Genomic DNA, 19,945 nt, shown 5'->3' on the forward strand with positions numbered 1-19,945 from the left:
CTTAACTGGAGCCTGAGCTGGAGGCCCACTGCAGCAAGGTTCCCAGTGTATTCTGTAGGCTACTGGGCCAGGCAAAGACTGGTGTCCTTGCATCTACCTCCCTTCAACTGCCCTGCAGTTGACCCTCACTTGAAGCCCTGGGTGCTTTAGGATGGGCTCAGCTGCGTAACCTGGACAACTTCCTTCCTGAACTGTGCGATGGTCAGTATTTCTCTCACTCAGATTCCATCTCTATTGGATTTTATGGAAATAGCTCAACTTTGATCTCTAGAGCTCTTACTGATCTTTAGAGCTAATATGGGATTTAAAAAATGTTTGGCCATCTCCATGGGATTTGAGGAAGTAGTTGAGATGAACACACAGACTCACTGTTAATTTGCAGTGAAAGCCATCTCACTGTTGGTGAACTGTCCATCTCCCTGACCACCCAGTGGACATAAGCTCTTTGAGATCAGGGCTAGGTATTGCTCATCTCTGCCTTCTCATTGCTTAGGATGATGCCTGGCACAGAGTGGAGCCCTCCAGCGGAATGAGTGAGTAAAAGCTTGAGTTAAGCAGGGGAAGCGAACAATGCAAATCGTGGGCATGAGCTAGCTGTGCCTCTGAGAGCATATACCTTGTGTGAGTGTGTGAGAGATGATGGAGAAGGAGGCCCGGCTCCTTCCCTCAGGGCAAGCAAAGCTCCATCTACATCACTAATGTCCCCCCTACTTCACAGCCAACATTTCCACCCAGAAAGATGGGCTGCCTGGTAGATAAGCCACCCCCAGCTTTCACACTGCTAACTATCCACTTAAAGCCTGAGGGCACAGGTTCCAATGGGGACACAGATGATGTGGTTTCCATGGCAGGGCCCATCTCTTACCTTTGGGAAGCAGCTCTACCACCAGCACCGGGTAGGCAATGGAGCTGCAACCAGTTCTGGTGCCACAGAACCTCTCACATACTGAAGGTACAACACATGCCACTTTATCTGCAAGGGGAGGTAACAGTCACGTCACACCAACATGTTGGCCTTAGAGCTCTAGAATCTGAGTTGAAGGAAAGGGAAGCAAATTAGGAATCCTATGTGGATGTCAGATTGGTCTACTGGTGACAGCTCCGATTCATGATCCTTCTCAGGAGGATCACTCCTCAGGAGCTTGGGGTAGAGGCAAGGGCAAGGAATTAGGCACCTAGGAGCCAGATGAATCAGGGCTTCTACCAATTCACTGCTTGACCCCACGCATGTCATATGGCCTCGACATGCCTTTCAGTGACCACTGCTAGGTGACAGATTATTCATCCACATACTAATGCGTGAACAACTCATAACCTTATTTGCTTAGCTCTCACAGGAGTGTTATTTCAGAGTATTTGGGAAGGAATTTTGGACAAAGGGAAGGAAAGGGAGTGAATGTGATATGTTGTTTAAGAGCTTAAATTAGGAATATAAAGTTATAATCTGATATAAAGCTACCCAAAACAACGAATCAACTTTTATGACAAAGAAGCAGGATATTGCCCCAGTTTATGGGGCAAGCTATTTACTGGGGACAGCTATCGAGCCTAAGCACTGGTTACCAAACATCTTGAGGAAGACTAATACTAAAGCTTGATTAGAAACTCAAGGGGGCAGCTGCATCCATTTACATCTTCCCACTCTCCCTGCCTCCTGCTTCGGGTAACAGAACCTCTGAGATACTTGGGGTGGTATAGGAAGGGCCCAGGAGCCAGGCCTGGCCATTCTGGAAGTTCCTTCCCCTTGGCTACAAGACTGGTCCCTATCACTAAGTGAGTTCACTAAGACTCCTCTAGGATTTTTGCTGGAACTATAGGGAAAAGAAACACTTGGTGGGTATTGTTGAGCTGGTGGGATAGAGGTCTGCTGCAGCTGGTGACCACTTTGCCAACAGAAGGCCTGAGGATGACACTAGCTCTGAAGAAAGAGGAGCTAAAAAGGTGCATGTCATGTTCAACCAAGGGCCCCAAATAATACAGTGTCCTAAACAGAAAAACAGATTTCAAGAACCACACCTTGGCAGTTGGCAGTGTCTGGCCCCCAGCTCTGGCCAGGGGAGAGACCCAGAATCTAGGGCCAAGAACACTTGGGTTATTGGAAAAGCATATTCTTCCAGGAACATGGACAGGTGCCAAGCTTCCATGATAAGTGGCTTTCTGGCTTTATACACCTGGCATGTGCAAATGGATATGTGAATCTGGCCATTTCTGAGGACTAGGGACAGGTGGTTCCTGGCTCTTCTCACCCCAAGGGCTCTCCACCAGTGCATTCCATCAACTCTGTTCACCCCTTGGTCAGAAGGCTGGAGAGAGTTGGGGTTCTCGAAACCCATTCCAGCTAGAGGGAGAAGCCATTCCCCGCTCTTTTCCCCTCTCCCTAAGTAGTTTCCTCTCTAGAGTCCAAGATATATGTGACTCTTCCCAGTCTTCTTCTTTAGTGAGCAGGGTGGTCTCTGCTGTGGAGTGGGGTAGGGAGGCAGGTCCACAAAGCCCAGGGCATTCTGGAGTCCTAGAGAGCACAGCAGCATATTTCTTAACCAATGAGGAGGCATGAGACCCCCAAATGCCACCTGACAGTCAAAGACCAAATCTGGGAATGCTGAAACAAGGCCTTTCTCTCTGTTAAAACTGGAAGGGAATTAGGGTTAAAAAGAGGCATGCCTCGGGGCAGAATGAAGGATGAATTAGGCTTAGAGATGTCTCCTGCACCTGTTACTTAGCAATAAGAAGTGTTTTACATTCTGTTTGGCCTTGTCAAAGCTCAGCAGCAGAAGATTCCCGTGGAAGCCACCTGCTTTGCCATAGTGGCCGCACCTATCAGAGAAAGTGCTCCATGAAGGTTTAATGAATAAACAAACCTGGTACGGCTAGTAAGACAAGGCTGAAATGGGAATAAGACATCCACAGAATTATGATAGCTCATTAAGGGAAACAGAGATGCTTTAATAGCATTTAGTAGAAAGAACGTGGGCCTGAGTCAGACCCACTTTGGGGGTTTACATCAAGCTCCCCCTCTGAGAAGCCCTCCTCAAGGTCTAAGTGAGCAGTGATAGCATCTTTCAGATCCCCAGCACAGCACCTGGCACAAAGGCGTGCATGCCATGATGATGCATCAGTGCAAGGGGAGTAAGTAAGCCTTCCTGCAGATTGTGCCTCCAAGCTCTGGCAGAGACTGGGCTCTGGCTGCATGGAGCATTGGTCAGCTCTTCCCTGCCTGAACTCTTCGCATGGAATTTCTCTCTTGCCACCTACATCCATGGTCTCTGCCAGACTTCTGTTCGGCAGCATCCCTAATCCGAACCCCTTAGCTCCCTAGAAAGGAATCTGGGGCATCTCAACACCTCCCAATACTGTGGGAGGCCTGATGACCCTAAACGTCCTCTAGATCTCTAAGAAAACAGATCAGTGTGAACACATCAGAATTAAGAATTTACCCGGGAACAAGATGCGGCTGATCATTCCCGGCATCACTATGCTAAACATGGGCAGCAGCTTCAAGTACCCACAAAGGACGCAGCCGCCTCTCACATGAGACATGTTCTTCCCTGCCAGGCATCGCTGGACAAAAATCTGCCAAGGAAACACAGATGGGTGAGGCGGGGGGTGGGGCTATCAGTGAATCAAGTGTGGGCTACCACGGCACAGACAGGATAACTGTGACCTGCTGCAGCAGCAGGATGTGCCCTCTGGTGGGTTCTTGCTAAGCTGCTCACCCCAATCGTCCAGGCATCTTCAGGGCAGGCAGGGCCAGAGGAGATGCACGTGACCAATAGCATGTTTTGCTCAGTGCACAGTTGCCTGAAGGGACAGGAATGGTGTGCGTGACCTTGGCCTCATTGTTAGCACTGCAAACCAATTACAGAGGCACAGTGCTTATGAACTGTCCCCTGGCAAGGACGAGACTCCCTCCTAGAGGGCACAGACTGTCCCTGCGGGGCAGAAGGAAGAGGGCCCTTGTGACATCAATCAAAGCAAAGGGTCCCCGGCACCAAAGGAATTTTCAGAACTGGGACCAACTTTGTTCATCTAAATTGAAATGAACCAGTATAGATCTTTAAAACGCAAAATCTCCTAGGAGATGTCTCACGACCCATTTCATAGTGCTCCTGCCATAAGAAGCAGTGTGCACTCAGGCCAAACAGAATGCTACAGCTGGCAGGTGGAGAAGCACTTAAGAAAGCACATAAAGACACGGTCCGGTGCATCACAACAATGCAGTATTATGTATGTACTCAAAGTTCGTTTCTGAAAAACATTTAGATAATGTGAAAAATGCTCACAGTGTGATGGTAACTAAAAGGCATACAGGATCCAACAGCAGGCTGTACACCGTGGCTCTGTACCGAGAAAAAAAGTGCACAGGAATAAAGTGACATGGTTAGAGTGGTTAATCCTGGCATGGGAAAATTAGCAGGCAGGATGGTCATCTTCTTTTTATGTTTTGTTTATTGTCCAAATGCATGATTTTAATAATAGGAGGAAGAGCCCCAAAGTGGTCCTCCTCATGCAACAGGTACTGTTTCTCAGGAGGTCCAATGGTATCCTGTTGCTGGCCTCTCAGTGAACGCAGGCTTCCACTTGAGCGGGTGTGGGTGGGCAGCCAGGCTGCATTTCCTGGTCTTTACTTAGCCCAGTGCACAGAAGAGCCAGTCTCTCAAGAGAGGGGATGAAGGAGGAGGGCAAGGACAGAAAGCTGGCTCTCATTCTGAGGCAAGGGTGATCAGAAAGGCAGTACATCATCCATGTAGGAAGTCCTAAGCACTTTTGTACATTATCATATATTACAAAGTGGGGCAAGGAGAGGACTATTGTTTAAAAATGGTGGTGGCCCAAAGTTAACAATTTTCCTTCCCTCAGATTGTTTGCTTCTCTTTTAATCAAACATTTTTCTTAAGTCACTTTCTTTACTAGTTAGAAGTTATGTATTCTACTTCTGTGTATTTAATAATGACCCGTAAAATTTTCACATAGATGCAACTTCAAGTCTACAAATACAAGTCTTCAAATCAACATCCCCACCCTTCTGAACAATTTAGAGTCCACAGACAGATTTAACTCCAAACTGTGGTCCAATATTTTAGTTTTGTTCTATTTTTCACTTCCTGTACTTGTAATTATTATTTTTCAGCCCATTTGCTCAGGACCTGTCACTATCTTTGCTATTTTTCTTGCTCATGAGTATTTCTTTTCTTTTCTTTTTTTTTTTTTAATTTTTTTTTTAACGTTTATTTATTTTTGAGACAGAGAGAGACAGAGCATGAACAGGGGAGGGGCAGAGAGAGGGAGACACAGAATCTGAAACAGGCTCCAGGCTCTGAGCTGTCAGCACAGAGCTCGACGCGGGGCTCGAACTCACGGACCGCGAGATCATGACCTGAGCCGAAGTCGGCCGCTTAACGACTGAGCCACCCAGGCGCCCCTTCTTTTCTTTTTTTAACGTACATCCTTCAGTCCTTCTTTAGGGAAGGTTATGTCTTAATTTTGCCCTTGGTCATGAATAATACCTTAGCTGGGCATGTACTTTAGACGTGACAGTTTCCTCAATGCCTTTGAAAATTTTACTCCTCTGCCATGGGTTATATGGTTGCAGCTGAGAAGCCTGTTGTTGGTATAACTGTCTTCTTTCATCAGTAATCTTTCCTCTTAGGTACCTTTCAAAATCTCCTTGTTTTCGATGTTCTGAACTTTCATTACGGTTTCATTCCATTTCTTTGTGTGGATTTGTAAATTATTTCTGCTTGAGATTCACTGTGATTCTGGAATCCAATGCTTCCTGCTCTTTTAGCAATGGCAAAACTTCTCAGCCACTTTCTCTTAAATATTGCTTCTCTCTCCTTTTCTTCTGGAGCTCCAACGAGATATATTTTAATCCTGATTCTCTCTTCCATGTCACTTTGTTTCCCTTTCATACTTTCCAGCTTTGTGCTTTCCATTTCTTCAGTTATCTCTTTCAGATGACTATTTTTTCCCCTTCAGCTATGCTTAATCTGCTAGTTTTTTAATGTTTATTTATTTAAGTAACCTCTACACCTAATGTGATCTACGACTCTGAGATCAAGAGTTGCATGCTCCTCCCACTGAGCCAGCCAGGTGCTCCTTTAATCTGCTATTTTAACAGCTACTGAGTTTCACATTTCAGTAAGCCTATTTTTCATATCTAGAAGTTTGATTATCAAATCTGACTGATCATTTTGGTAGAATGGTGTTAATGTTTTTAGTTCCATTTTTATTTCTTTAAACTTTTTTTTTTGTATTTGGTATCGTATACCTCAATGTTCTGAAGTTTGGGGGTACTAATTCTGCTGTTTCTGGCTCAAGGTGGTTTGATTCTTCGTGTCTTCTAATTTCAGCTTAGGGGCTCATGTTGGGCAGGCATTCATTTGTGGGAATCCTGCAAGACCTCGGCTGAGGGTGCATCTCTCCAGGGAAAATCTGCCATTACTCCTGCCGGGTCAATGTGTAACAAATTTTGGATGAGTTTATGTTCATTTCTTCCCATGGGGTTTCCTTGACAATTCAGGGAATTAAATTAAATTAAAAATTTTAATTAAACACCTAAATGTATAGGAAGGCTAGTCTTCCCTTGTGAGTTCTCAGGGGAGAATTTTTCTTCCTCCTGGGGCTCAGGTTGATTTTGTTTGTTTGTTTGTTTGTTTTCAGCTATTTCTCCTTGCTGGTGGGCAGATATTTTCCCAGTCCACCTTTTCACTGAGGTAACAGCCTTCACTCTTCACCACTCATGAACTCAAGGCCTTTCTCCTGTTCTCACCTGGCCAGTTAAACCTAAGCCTCGGAAATCCTGGCTTGGCAAATGCTCTCAGGGCACCATAGGTGTTAGTGTCAGCTTAACTTTCTCTCTCTCTCTTTTATTTTTTTTTCAACGTTTTTTATTTATTTTTGGGACAGAGAGAGACAGAGCATGAATGGGGGAGGGGCAGAGAGAGAGGGAGACACAGAATCGCAAACAGGCTCCAGGCTCTGAGCCATCAGCCCAGAACCTGACGCGGGGCTTGAACTCACGGACCGCGAGATCGTGACCTGGCTGAAGTCGGACGCTTAACCGACTGCGCCACCCAGGCGCCCCTCTCTCTCTCTTTTAAATGTTTATTTACTTATTTTTGAGAGATAGAGAATATGAGCAAGGGAGGGTTAGAGAGGAGAGAGAGAATTCCAAGCAGGATCCACCCTGTCAGTGCAGAGCCCAACGTGGGGCTCAAACTCACCAACCGTGAGATCATGACCTGAGGTGAAACCAAGAGTCAGATGCTTAACCAACTGAGCCACCCAGGTGCCCCTCAGCGTAACTCTCTTGAGTTCACTACTCTCTTTGGTTTTTTGGCCTCTGGAGATTTTCTTCCTTTCTTATGAGCTTTGCTATGACTACAAAAAGATGCTTGTTACATTTTACCCAGTAGAACTAGAAAATTTTGTTATGGGAGGTAGTTCAGGAAATCTAGTTTACCCATTGTCAGAAGTGAAAGGCCAGGGGCAACTTTTAAATTTGCAGAAGAAACTGAAAAGAAAAATACAGAAAGATCAATAAACATGTGGTAAATAGATCGGCAAAAATACAAATAAAAAAAATCCTCAGAGCTATATTAGAGAGAATACCCATGTATTGTGCTCTGGATCTCATTTCTTGTCTTTCCACTCACTACATTTTAAAGACCCTTTAGTGTTGCTACATGTCATCTAGTCCATTGCTCTCATGACTGTATGGTATTCCACAGTCTTACTGCCCCCCTGCCATTTTATCTACCCACTTAGGAGTAACCAGCACAATCAACACTGTGATCAACATTGCATATTATAGTCCCTCATGAACTTGCATGAGGATTTTTTAGGTAGCTTCTGAGGAACACCACTGCTAGCTCAGAGTACGATATACTTACTTTTATAAAATACTGCTGGATTACCCTCCAGAACAGATCACACCAGTCTATACTTCCACCAGAAGTGCACGAGTTTTTTTTGTTTTTGTTTTTGTTTTTTTTTTTTTGAGAGAGACAGAGATAGTTTAAGTGGGGGAAGGGCAGAGAGAGAGAGGGAGACAGAGAATCCCAAGCAGGCTCCACACAGTCAACACAGAGCCCAACTTGGGGCCTGAATTCATGAAACCACGAGATTATGACCTGAGCTGAAACCAAGAGCTGGGTGCTTAACTGGCTGAGCCACCCAGGAGCCCTTGTGTGAGGGCTGACCTGGGCATTATCAATCTTTCTAATTTTGCCAGTCTCCTTGTGGTTTTAAGCTGTACTTATGTGATAACTCTGGGTTATATGCTTGTTAGCATTAATGCTTGTTTGAATTTCCTTTTTTATAAATGGCCTGTCATTATCTTTTGCCCACATTTCTATTGGAGCTCCTTTTTCTTATGGATTTGCTATTGTTTCTTATTCATGATAAATCCAATAATCTTCTCTAATCTGTCATCTGTTGACTTTATCTATGATACTCTTTGTTAAAAAGTACTTATTATGTATGGGCCCCTGGGTGGCTCAGTCGGTTAAGTATCTACCTCTTGGTTTTGGCCCAGGTCATGATCTCAAAGTTCGTGGGCTTGAGCCCTGTGTTGGGCTCTATGCTGACCAGATTCTCTCTTTCTCCTTTGGGATTCTCCCTCCCTCCCTCTCTCTCTGCCCCTCCCCTGCTCATGCTCACCAATACTCTTTCTCTCTTTCAAAAATAAACTTAAAGAAGTAAAAAATAAAAAGTACTTATATGTAATGTAATCAAACCAGTATGATTTGTACTCCCTGATATGTCTTAAAAATATTCTGGGGGCGCCTGGGTGGCGCAGTCGGTTAAGCGTCCGACTTCAGCCAGGTCACGATCTCGCGGTCCGGGAGTTCGAGCCCCGCGTCAGGCTCTGGGCTGATGGCTCAGAGCCTGGAGCCTGTTTGCGATTCTGTGTCTCCCTCTCTCTCTGCCCCTCCCCCATTCATGCTCTGTCTCTCTCTGTCCCAAAAATAAATAAAAACGTTGAAAAAAAAATTAAAAAAAAAATATTCTGTTACCCTTCCTTAGATGCATAGTTTCACTTCCCACATTTAAGTCTTTAACCCACCTGAAGTCTACCTTTGTACTAAGTGCTGGCTGGGGGTGAAGTTTTGTTACTCCAGATAGTCCATTGGTTTTCTAACAACTAAGTTTTCTAACAAAGAGTATGTATCTCCCCCATTTCTTTCTTTCTTTCTTTCTTTCTTTCTTTCTTTCTTTCTTTCTTTCTTTCTTCCTTCCTTCCTTCCTTCCTTCCTTCCTTCCTTCCTTCCTTCCTTCCTTCCTTTCTATTCATTCATTTAGTTAGTTAGTTAGTTAGTTAGTTAGTTAGTTAGTTTTATTTTAAGTTAGGCTCCAAGCCCAACCTGGGGCTTGAATTCATGACCCTGAGATCAAGAGTCTGTATGCTCTACTGACTGAGCCAGCCAGGTGCCCCACACCCCTGTTGATTTCTGAAGCCTCCTTAGATACATATTAAATTCCTATAAGTACATAAATCTGCCTGACCTCTTTATTCTGTTCCATTAGTCTGTGTGTCTATTCTTGGATATTTCAAACTATTTTTATTATTGCTACCTTGTAGATGTTTAAATATCTGGTTTGGCAAGTTCTCTCCCTTTGTTGTTCAGTTTCAAACTTGGGTTAGGGATTTATAGCATTTTCTTCTTCCACAAAATGTTTAAACCTTTTTTTTATTGTGATATAAATATGAAAGTATTTTTTTATTGTGATATAAATATGAAAGTACACGGTAGCACATTAACAGCATACAGTCTACACCCATCCAAATCGAGATGGAACATTGCAGGTACCCCAGAAGCCTCCCTGTGGCTCTTTTTTTGCTTTTTGTTTTGTTTTGTTTTTTTGCAAAAATTAAGGTGAAATTCACATAATATATAGTTAACCATTTTAAAGCGAACAATTCAGTAGCATTTAGTGCATTCCCAATCTTATGCAATTACCACCTCTCTCTACTTTCATCACCCCAGAAGAACAAACACATCCATTAAACTGTCCCCCTCCATTCCTTCTCTCCCAGCCCCTGGCAAGCACTAATTGGATTTCCATCTCTATGGATTTGCCTACTCTCGACATTTCATATAAAAGGAATCATACATTAGGTGATCTTTGTGTCTGGCTTCTTCCACTTAGTATAATGTTTCCGAGATCCATCTAGGTTGTAGTATGTGTTCCTACTTCATTCCTTTATATGGCTGAATAGTATTCCAATGAATGGATACACATTCTGTTTTATTAATTCATTGGTGGGTGAACATTTAGATTGTTTCCACCTTGTGGTAATTGTGAATAATGCTGCTACGTGGGACTTTTTTTCATCTCAACCCCTTCCCTTGCTCCAGATATGACTGCTTTCATGACTACTTTATTTCTTCCTTGCTTTTCTTTATATATATGCCAATTACTATGTATTCCTAAATGACACAAGTTAGCACTGCCTGTGTTAAACTTTATAAAAATGTAATCATGCAGTGCCTAGCCTTCTGTGTCTAAAATCAAGCTGTGAAGATTCATCCATGTTATTGTGTATAGCTGTACTTTCTTTTCATTTCTCTATTGCCTTTGCACCATGTGAATATTTCACAGCTTACTTAATGAGCTACCATTGATAGTGAGCCATATAATTTTCAGAATTTGAGTCCTTAAAAAAATCCAACTGAAATAGTGATTGGTTACATTTAATTTACAGACTCAGTTGGGGAAAACTGACATGTTTTTCATGTGATAATGATGGGAAGAAGGAAACAATGAAAATAGATGATGGGTTATAATGGGACTGTGAGTGAAATTCCTTTTAAACAGAATTTCTGATGAAGTTCTTTAGGCAATAAGTAAAGACTGGAAGGGAAACCTGATCACTGAGTGCAGTCAGGCCCGCTGTTGCCTATAGAGACTGGTAAAGCCTAGAATGCACTGAGACCGACCAGCCTCCAATGTACCTGCACCACGTCTAATTACCTGATCAGCGCACCAGTAGTATAAGGAGAGGGTGGAGACGCCAAAGACAATTCCAGGCCATGGGAGATCTCCACTGACGGGATCTCGGAAGATATGGAAAAAATCCAGGCGAGGAATAAAACACTCTGGCTTGGCAGTCCAATTTCCTTCATGGATTGGGTCTGGCTTACTATGTGGGTATTTATTCAGTAGCTCCTGGTATCCTCCCACTTCCTGAAAGGCTTAAAACACGATAAAATTTATCAGTATCTTACACCACACAATAACATATGTTTGAAGACCCAAGATTACAAAGTCAGACCCAGTTTCATTGACTGTACCTAGTATAAAAAGCACAATGGACTGAAAAATAGTCAAAACTGTATGTGCCTAGGGGCGCCTGGGTGGCTCAGTCGGTTAAGCGGCCGACTTCGGCTCAGGTCATGATCTCGCGGTCCGTGAGTTCGAGCCCCGCGTCGGGCTCTGTGCTGACAGCTCAGAGCCTGGAGCCTGTTTCAGATTCTGTGTCTCCCTCTCTCTCTGACCCTCCCCCGTTCATGCTCTGTCTCTCTCTGTCTCAAAAATAAATAAACGTTAAAAAAAATTTTTTTAAGAAAAAAAAAAAAAACTGTATGTGCCTAAAAAAAGACATCATCTCTTCCAAAGAGAAATGGGAGTACAGTGGACATTGGTGGCTGTGTGTGCCCCCCTCCCCCCACTCCAGCTTCTGGTAGCAGAACCCCTCTTTCCAGTTGCATTCCATCCGGTGTTGCTTAGGTGGGCCTCATCAAACAGTCCACCATTCCAATATGGCATGTGCCCCAGGCCTGGCCAATGCTCTGTCCCATGGGCAACAGCTGATGTGTCAGGAATAGATATGAGACCCAAACTGGGCTAATCAGAATCTGTCCCAGGAGACTTCTGCTTAAGGAACCAAAAAAGCCTGCTTCCTTTCTTTGGGGTTCTGAGCTAGTCTGGCAGTTTGAAGCTCTCTTGTTTACCTGGTTCATTCAGAACCCTGGATCTAGGCATCACTGAAGGTACTGTGCCTCTGGAATTTTTACTTACGTGAGCCAAGAAGGTATTTACTTGCTTATGCTAGTTTTGAACTAAAGTTCTATCACAAGCTTTCTAAAGAATCTTGGCTAGAATAGAAATTAATATTCACTTTCCTGCAATGCCAACAAAATGCTTATAAAATGTCATATTTGAAATTTTCCTCAGTCATAGCATTCATCTGTCAATATCCTAAGTGGTATACAATCTTAACATTAAAAAAAATGTTTTTAAAAGGCACAAAACACCCATAGTTCCACTTAACTAAAAATTTCCCTTTATTTTGGCATATTAAAACATGTTCCTTTGATACAGATTTGATTATTGAAATGTGTTCAGAATCATTTAGAGTTGAAAGTAGTCAATAAAAGAATACTGAGTGACTATAAAATGAATAAGACACCTCATGGTACTTCTATAAATTAATTCCATATGGATTAAAAGAAAGCAAAATACTAAACTACAAAGTTATTAGAAAAAAACAGAATTATCTTCATGAACTACAGAACTAGAGAGTTGAGTTAGTCTACCTTCTTAGACAAGTCACAAAATGGAAGAGGAAAGTTGGTAAATTTGACCTCAAAATTTAAAATTTATATGACTGAAATCAAGTTAAAAAGCTGTCAGGCCAAAAGAAGAAATTTGTGTCATGTATAAAGAACTCTTATACAACAATAGCCAAGGGAAACTACTCAGAAGAAATATAGTAGAGAATATGAGTGGGTAATTTACAAAAGAGGAACTCCAAATGGCCACTAAGTATATAAAATGATGCTTAACTTCACCAGTCTCTAGAAACTTCCAGTTAAAACAAGAATGAGATACTTTTTTTTTCCTTCCCCTATTTGGCAAATTTTTAAAAAGGCTTAAAACATCAATTATTGGCTGTAAGGGTAGGGAACACATATTCTGACATATATTGCTGAGAATATAAGTTAATACAGCCACTTTGGAGGATAATTTAGGGTATGTCTCAACAAAGCTGGGTTTATTCCAGGAATTCAAGATTGAGTTAACACTGAAAAATAATTCAATATAATTCACCATGTTAACAGAATAAGGGAGAAAAATAATATAATCATCTCAGTAAATGTGGAAGAAACACTTGCTACAATTCAAAACCTGTTCATGATAGGGGTACCTGGGTGGCTCAGTCGGTTAGGCATCCAACTCTTGATTTCAACTCAGGTCATGGTCTCACAGTTCATGAGTATGAGTCTCATGTCGGGCTCTGTGCCGACAGCACAGAGCCTGCTTGCAATTCTCTCTCTCTCCCTCTCCCTCTGCCCTTCCCCCACTGGTGTGCTCTTGCTCTTGCTCTCCCTCCCTCTCTCTCAAAATAAATAACTTAAAAAAAAAAACAAAACACGTTCATGATAATTGTAGCCAACTAGGACTAGAAGGGAACTTGTTAGCCTGGCAAAGAGTATTTACCAAAAATTGACAGCAAATGATTTATTTAATGGTGAAATATCCAAAGATTTCTCTCTAAATTGGCAAAGAGACAAGGATGTCTGTTGTCTCTACTTCTATTCAACACTGTACTCATGACCCTGGCCAGTGCAATAGGCAAGAAAAGGAAACAAAAGGTATAAAGTTTGGAAAGCAAGGGAAAAAAAGATAACTTCTTGACCTGGGTACTTGTTACCAGGCTGTGTTCACTTTGTGATATCTCATCTAGCTACATACTTTGACTTGTGCACTTTTCAATAAAGTTTACTACAAATACAAAAACAAAAAGATTTAATAGATCTCCATTCACGGACATAGAAATTTGCCCAAGATATAGAACCAGTGGTGGAATAACAGACTGCAAAATTTTGTTTTGATTCTGTTAAAACATGTCTCTCATAGATTAAAAAAAGATTGTATACATGAAGAATATATCTGGAAGGATATATACAAAACTAATAATACTAGTTGTCTCTGGAGAGTTGAATTGAGAAACTGAGAGCAATGAATATTTCACTGTGTACCTTTTTGTTTTGTTTACCTTGTGTGTGTACTACCTAAAAATTAAAAACAAAAAATTGCAACTGGATGTGTATGGGGTCTCATGGCGACTAGTTTGGACGATACTCATTTGGATGTATAAGATCTTGTATATTTTTAAAAGAAAACAATTATCCCATTAGTTTAAAATAGTTTACCTACCAACATGAATGCCCTAATTATAAAAAAATCCCATTACATTTCTCAGAAAAAGTCTTAGTCTGTTTGGGCAGTTATAAGAAAATACCATAGGTTGGGTGACTTACAAACTGCAAATATTTACTTCCCATGGCTCTGGAGGCTAGGAAGTCTGAGGTCAAGTGCTGGATGATTGGGTGTCTAGTGAGGATCCCCTTCCTGGCTCATACATGGCTATCTTCTCAATGTGTCCTCAAATGGTGGAAAAAGTGAGGGGGCTCTCTGGGGTCTCTTTTATAAGGATACTAATGCCATTCATGAGTGCTCTGCTCTTATGACCTAATCAGTTCCCAATGGCTTCGCCTTGGGGGTTAGGATTTCAACATATGAATTTTGGGAGGGAGACGAATATTCAGTCTATAAGAGTAAAGAATATATAATTACTTAGAGATGTAATTGGTAACATTAAATGGAATATTCCACCTGCTCCTAAAGTTTAGTCAGATGTCATTTTCAACTATTGGGGTGAGGGTGGCGGATTTAAAAACTGTTGATGTTTAACACTAGTACGCAATTAAAAACAATGGCTTAGTGTGTTCTATAGTTTAGGGCTTTGTCATTCAAATTAGTCAGTGCTTCCCAATTCATTAAAAAAATTCCTTAGATTATGCCTGATGTGTATTTTGTGTTCCAGCAATATAGCTCTGAGTACACCTCATGGCACACTAATGCTTACTGAATGTTAAGAGGACTATGTGACTCTGTTTGATTCTATCATTTCTCATTCAATGGGGCTCAACAACATGCTTTACGGAACCACAGTCCTTCAACTGTATTCACGTACCATTTCAATAATTTTTCAATACCTGAGACAAGAGTTTTTCCTTCCAGATTTATGTAAGACCAATCTCTGACCCATGGAGCAGTGGGTAACACCAACCTCACTGAGGTCATTATCTTAGCTAGTGGGAGAAAACTATCATTTTAAGGTTAAATGTACTTGCCACTACAGGTATTATAATATGTTAGTTCACATAGTGGAATTTGGTGTTTAGAGACTCAGCTATGAGTTCTGCTCTTAGTGTGTCTCATGAGCAAGTTACTTAACTGAATAACTCAGTTTCCTCATCTGTAAAATGGGGATAACAATAGTAGTTATGCATCACAGTGATGTGAAGATTAATATGGATAAATGCCTATGTGGTACCTGATACTCGGTTTCTGTTAGCTATTATTTTCATTCTTACCACTTAATAAGCATCTACCATGTGCCTCAGACTGCACACTGTGTGCAGGATACAATGGTTTTGGTTCTTAAGAAGTTCTGGAGCTGAGGGGTATGATTTATTTATATGACACAATCAATGAACAATCAAGGTATGTATCACAAAAATATCAAGGTGTGTGTAGTAGTGATTTGAGTCCACAGAAGAAAAGACACGTAGATGGAATAATAACAGAATCACATTTTTGGAGGTGGGTCTTGTGTTGACCTTGATGGGTAGATTTAACTGCGTGGATGAAAAGGAGAGGGGCTTATAACTGCAGAGGAAGAGCATGGGCTGAGGCACAGAGGTGGGGATGAGTGTGGTGGGCCAGTCGATCACTGTCCCAAAGCACTACAGTTTGTCATTACCACTTCTATGTCTTCTGAAGTGAGCAAAGGTTTACTTCTCAACTTTTTGTGTGACCTGAGATAATGCTCTAAGGGATCTGAGGGCCTCAGTCTCCTCATCTGCAAAAGATGAAAGTGCTGAAATGGCCCAGACAGCAATCAGACTGGAAGATTCCAGCCATGGTGCCCAGTCTTCCAAGATTGACTTACCAAAGACCATTAACAAGATTGATCCCAGAACCATAACAGCAGCATGTAAGGTATCAGTATAAACTACAGCTGCAAAACCACCTGAATAGGTAGGAGAAAGAGAAACAAAAGCAACATTTGAGACTCTGCTGAAAGTCACTTCTGTATCCCTATTCTACATGCTTGTCTCCTTCCAGATCTCTCCATTCACACCTTTGTACCTTTAAGTCAGTAGGTCTTACAATAACATGCTTAGTCTTGGTACATCCTGTGTTCTCTCTTTAACATCCCTCATGATCTTTTGTTGGATTCTTATCTTGCCCTTCTATGTCCCAATTTCCCTTTACTTCCCATTTTTTGGATGAATGAAAAGCTGGTAGTTTTCCTAAGCAAAAAAGTACATCTTTAATCACAAAATCTCAGTTTGGAAGCAACAGTTAGCAGCATCTCTGGTCTCAACATGCTAGATGCCAGCAGCACCACCCCCCCCTCCCTGGTTGGGACAACCCAAAATGTATCCAGACATTACCAAATGTCACCTAGGAAGAAACCCCCAACTCCCACTCCCTTGTGCATTGAGAGCCATTAATTGAGTGCATTCCATACCCTACCCTGATCCTCCTCACTCAGACAGTGGTAAACTGCCAGGGACACTCACCAGCATCCAAGATTTGCACTGTGGCTGGAAAAAACAAGTGATGAGGGCCTCCGCTCTCAAAACTTAGGCAGAGGGGCGCCTGGGTGGCGCAGTCGGTTAAGTGTCCGACTTCAGCCAGGTCACGATCTCGCGGTCCGTGAGTTCGAGCCCCGCATCGGGCTCTGGGCTGATGGCTCAGAGCCTGGAGCCTGTTTCCGATTCTGTGTCTCCCTCTCTCCCTGCCCCTCCCCCGTTCATGCTCTGTCTCTCTGTGTCCCAAAAATAAATAAACGTTAAAAAAAAATTTTTTTTAAAACTTAGGCAGAGACTCTGGGACAGAATTGCCTACATAAAAGATGCTATCTGATGGCCTGATCAGGTTACCAGGTGACCAGGATGACTGAAGCTGCTGCCTCCCCCTAATTCCTTTTCTGTTTCTACTCTTTTACTTAGCAGCCTGCAGTGTCAGATGATGGCCCGCTCCAAACATGATCACTGCCATCCTTGCCAATGCCCTTAGAAAGCCCCCACTGGCCTGATCTGATTTCTAGAGGTAGTATGTCACTTAGGCACCCTGCCTCCATTATTTTCACTGTTCCAGCCCCTCAGGCCTAGCAGTATGATCTACAGACTTAGGGAAAATGCAAAAGCTGAGACCCTCTGCCTCCTTGTCTACTAGCACTCCACTATAAGTAGTAGAGCTTTGGGGCGCCCGGGGTGGCTCAGTCGGTTAAGCATCTGACTTTGGGTCAGGTCATGATCTCATAGCTCGTGGGTTCAAGCCCCACGTCAGGCTCCGGGTTGACCGCTCAGAGCCTGGAGTCTGCTTCGAATTCTGTGTCTCCCTCTCTCTCTGCAATTCCCCCACTCACACTCTCTCTCTCTCTCTAAAATAAACATTAAAAAAAAAAGTAGAGCTTTTGTGTCAGTATAAATACCTGTGTGGTTACAGTAACCTCACCTGTGATGGTATAAATGCCCATAATTGTCAGTAAGATTATGGTGGCCAGGTAGACGTCTAACCCCAAAACCAGTCGCATGAACATGGCACCAGTACAGATCTCCACCTGAAATGAGTACAAAGGAAACAGGCTGCATTTTCATTTCCAGCTCAATCAACAGCAGTATCATAAAGACCCTAGAAGCCATCTGCAGGAAGTGGTCTATGGTTAGCACATTCACTCCGTCACTAATGGACATGGGGTGAGGGCTACCCAAGTTCTGTTGGGAAAAAAGGCTTATGCCCCATGAGTTCAACCAAGGTCAGCACTTTTAGGGCTTGGGTCAATCCAATGAATTCAGTTCATACAAAACTTGGCCTATTCCTCTCTAGACCCTTAGAACAGGGAACATGCTCAGAGAGTGAGCTGTTCTTAGAGTTCTGCCATTGGAAGAGGCAAAGGGGACAGCTCAACAGGGGCTGGTAAGTTTTTTCTCTAAAAGACCAGATAATAAATACTGTAGGCTTTGCAGGCCACATACTGCCACTGCTTTCCACAACCATTTAAAACTATAAAAAGCCATTCTCAGCTCAAGGACTGTACAAAGCAGAACATTAGGTTGATTGGCCTGCAGGCTGGATTTGTTGATCCCTGGTTTGGCTGGCACTGATTTTAAAGCATCTGCATATCATTTAACTGGCTAATCTCTTGCCTAGTTATTCTGGTCTCCAAAGTAGGGATGCAATGGGCAGAGATCCTCCCTTTATTCATCTATCCATTTATTCACCAAATGTTTACTGTGCACCAGCATAGCAGATACTCGACAGGGTTCAGAAGACACAGGGCTACTAAAACTCAGTTGCTGCCCCCAAGAAGCTTATATTTAGTGACAGAAACTAAATAGGCAATTTCTATGTAGTGTGATAGGTGATACTCACATTGTATGTCTGTATGCATGCGTGCATGTATTTATTTATTTATAGTTTTTATTATAGAGACAGTATGAGTGGGGGAATGGGGCAGAGGAAGAGAAAGGATCTTAAGCAGGCTCCACCCTCAGTATACAGCTCGATCACATGACCCTGGGATCATGACCTGAGCCAAAATTAAGAGTTGGACACTCAACCAACTGAGCCACCCAGACGCCCCTCATTCAGTCAGTTAAACACACACACACACACATTTATCAAGTGCCTTAGGTGCCAATAATTTTCTCAGCACAGTGGGTAATGCAGTGAACAAGCCAGGCAAGGCTCTCGGCCTCAACAAGCTTGCACTGAAGTGGAGAAGGCAGATAATCAGAAAGGTAACAGATAAATTATTCTCACATGGTAACAAGTATTACAAAAAAAACCACCAAAACATAACAATGAAATAGAGATTGACTGGGTACACCCATGGAAGGCCTCTTCAAGGAGGTGATATTTGAAATTTTTTTTTGAGGGGGGGTACATTCTAGACACAGTGTGAAACAAATGTCAGGGGCTTTCAGTGGGAATAAGACTGGCAGGTTGGAGAAACATAAGGCAGGCAGTGGGGCCAGAGCCTGGTGAGAACAGGGGAGGAGACCAGGAGACAAGGCTGGAGAGGCAGGGACTAGAACAGAACATCCTCACAGATCATAACAAGGGGCTTAGGTTTTCTTGAAAGGGTGGTGGAAATTCCTGGATTGTTTTAAGCAGAGGAGTGACATCACTTAATGACATGACATAGATTAAGGCCAAGGTTCTCTAGAAACGCGGAGGGACCTGTAACTGAGGCTTGGGAGACAAATAAGATGCCCCTGCCTTTATTTTTTGCAAAGAATTATTAAGCTATTTTTTTTTCTCTGCTCTAGCTTAGACAGAAGAAAACGTAAGTAATTTATGGGGCCACAGAGTGAACTGCTGACACCAATCTAGCACCATCCTACCTACTGAATTTTTGTTGTTTTGTTTTGTTTCTTGGGCTGGCTTTTATACAACTCACCGAGATCTTATTGAAGATATAGAGGAATAAGTACAGAATAGCAAGGAGGAACTGGATCCGGAAGCCACCAAACCTCTTCCTCAAATATTCTGGCATTGTCATCACCTGTACAAGCAATAAGAGAAGTCACCACCAGACAGAGTGCCAGAAGAGGCAGACCCACAGGGACGCGCCTTGATCACAATGTGCTGGTCATCATAGAGACACAGCTGATGGGGGGGGGGGGGGGCCCAGGGATAGAAGTTGCAGCAGGGTCACCCACTCTGGCTTTGGATTCCATGCCACCTGTTAAGATGGGGGAAATAAGAAAGGAGAAGCAATAGTATTATTGTCTTCAAGAAGCAATCTCCTGAAAGTAGAAGGAAATCTAGCCATTTGAAGATGTCTCATGATGACAAATCACTTTCATGAAATAATCCTAGAGCAAATTCAAATACCTTATCACACACTACA

The 19,945-nt window shown here is 42.7% G+C and overlaps 1 protein-coding gene across 1 annotated transcript in view; it reads right to left on the bottom strand.

Annotated features, from left to right (window-relative positions):
• Positions 1-19,592, bottom strand: part of LOC112870436 (sodium/glucose cotransporter 1-like) — a 39,009-nt gene extending 19,417 nt beyond the window's left edge. Inside the window, exons 1-6 of the mRNA XM_086681989.1 lie at positions 19,493-19,592; positions 17,545-17,650; positions 15,968-16,048; positions 10,978-11,198; positions 3,435-3,570; positions 866-973 (exon numbers count right to left, since the gene is read on the bottom strand). Coding sequence (XP_086538115.1) covers positions 866-973; positions 3,435-3,570; positions 10,978-11,198; positions 15,968-16,048; positions 17,545-17,650; positions 19,493-19,588 — 748 coding nt within the window. The 5' untranslated portion in view covers positions 19,589-19,592. The remainder of the gene's footprint in view (positions 1-865; positions 974-3,434; positions 3,571-10,977; positions 11,199-15,967; positions 16,049-17,544; positions 17,651-19,492) is intronic.
• Positions 19,593-19,945: the final 353 nt, after the last annotated feature.

This window comes from Puma concolor, chromosome D3, assembly GCF_028749965.1.
Source record: "Puma concolor isolate L17-30 chromosome D3, mPumCon1.1.hap2, whole genome shotgun sequence".
NCBI lineage: Eukaryota > Metazoa > Chordata > Mammalia > Carnivora > Felidae > Puma > Puma concolor.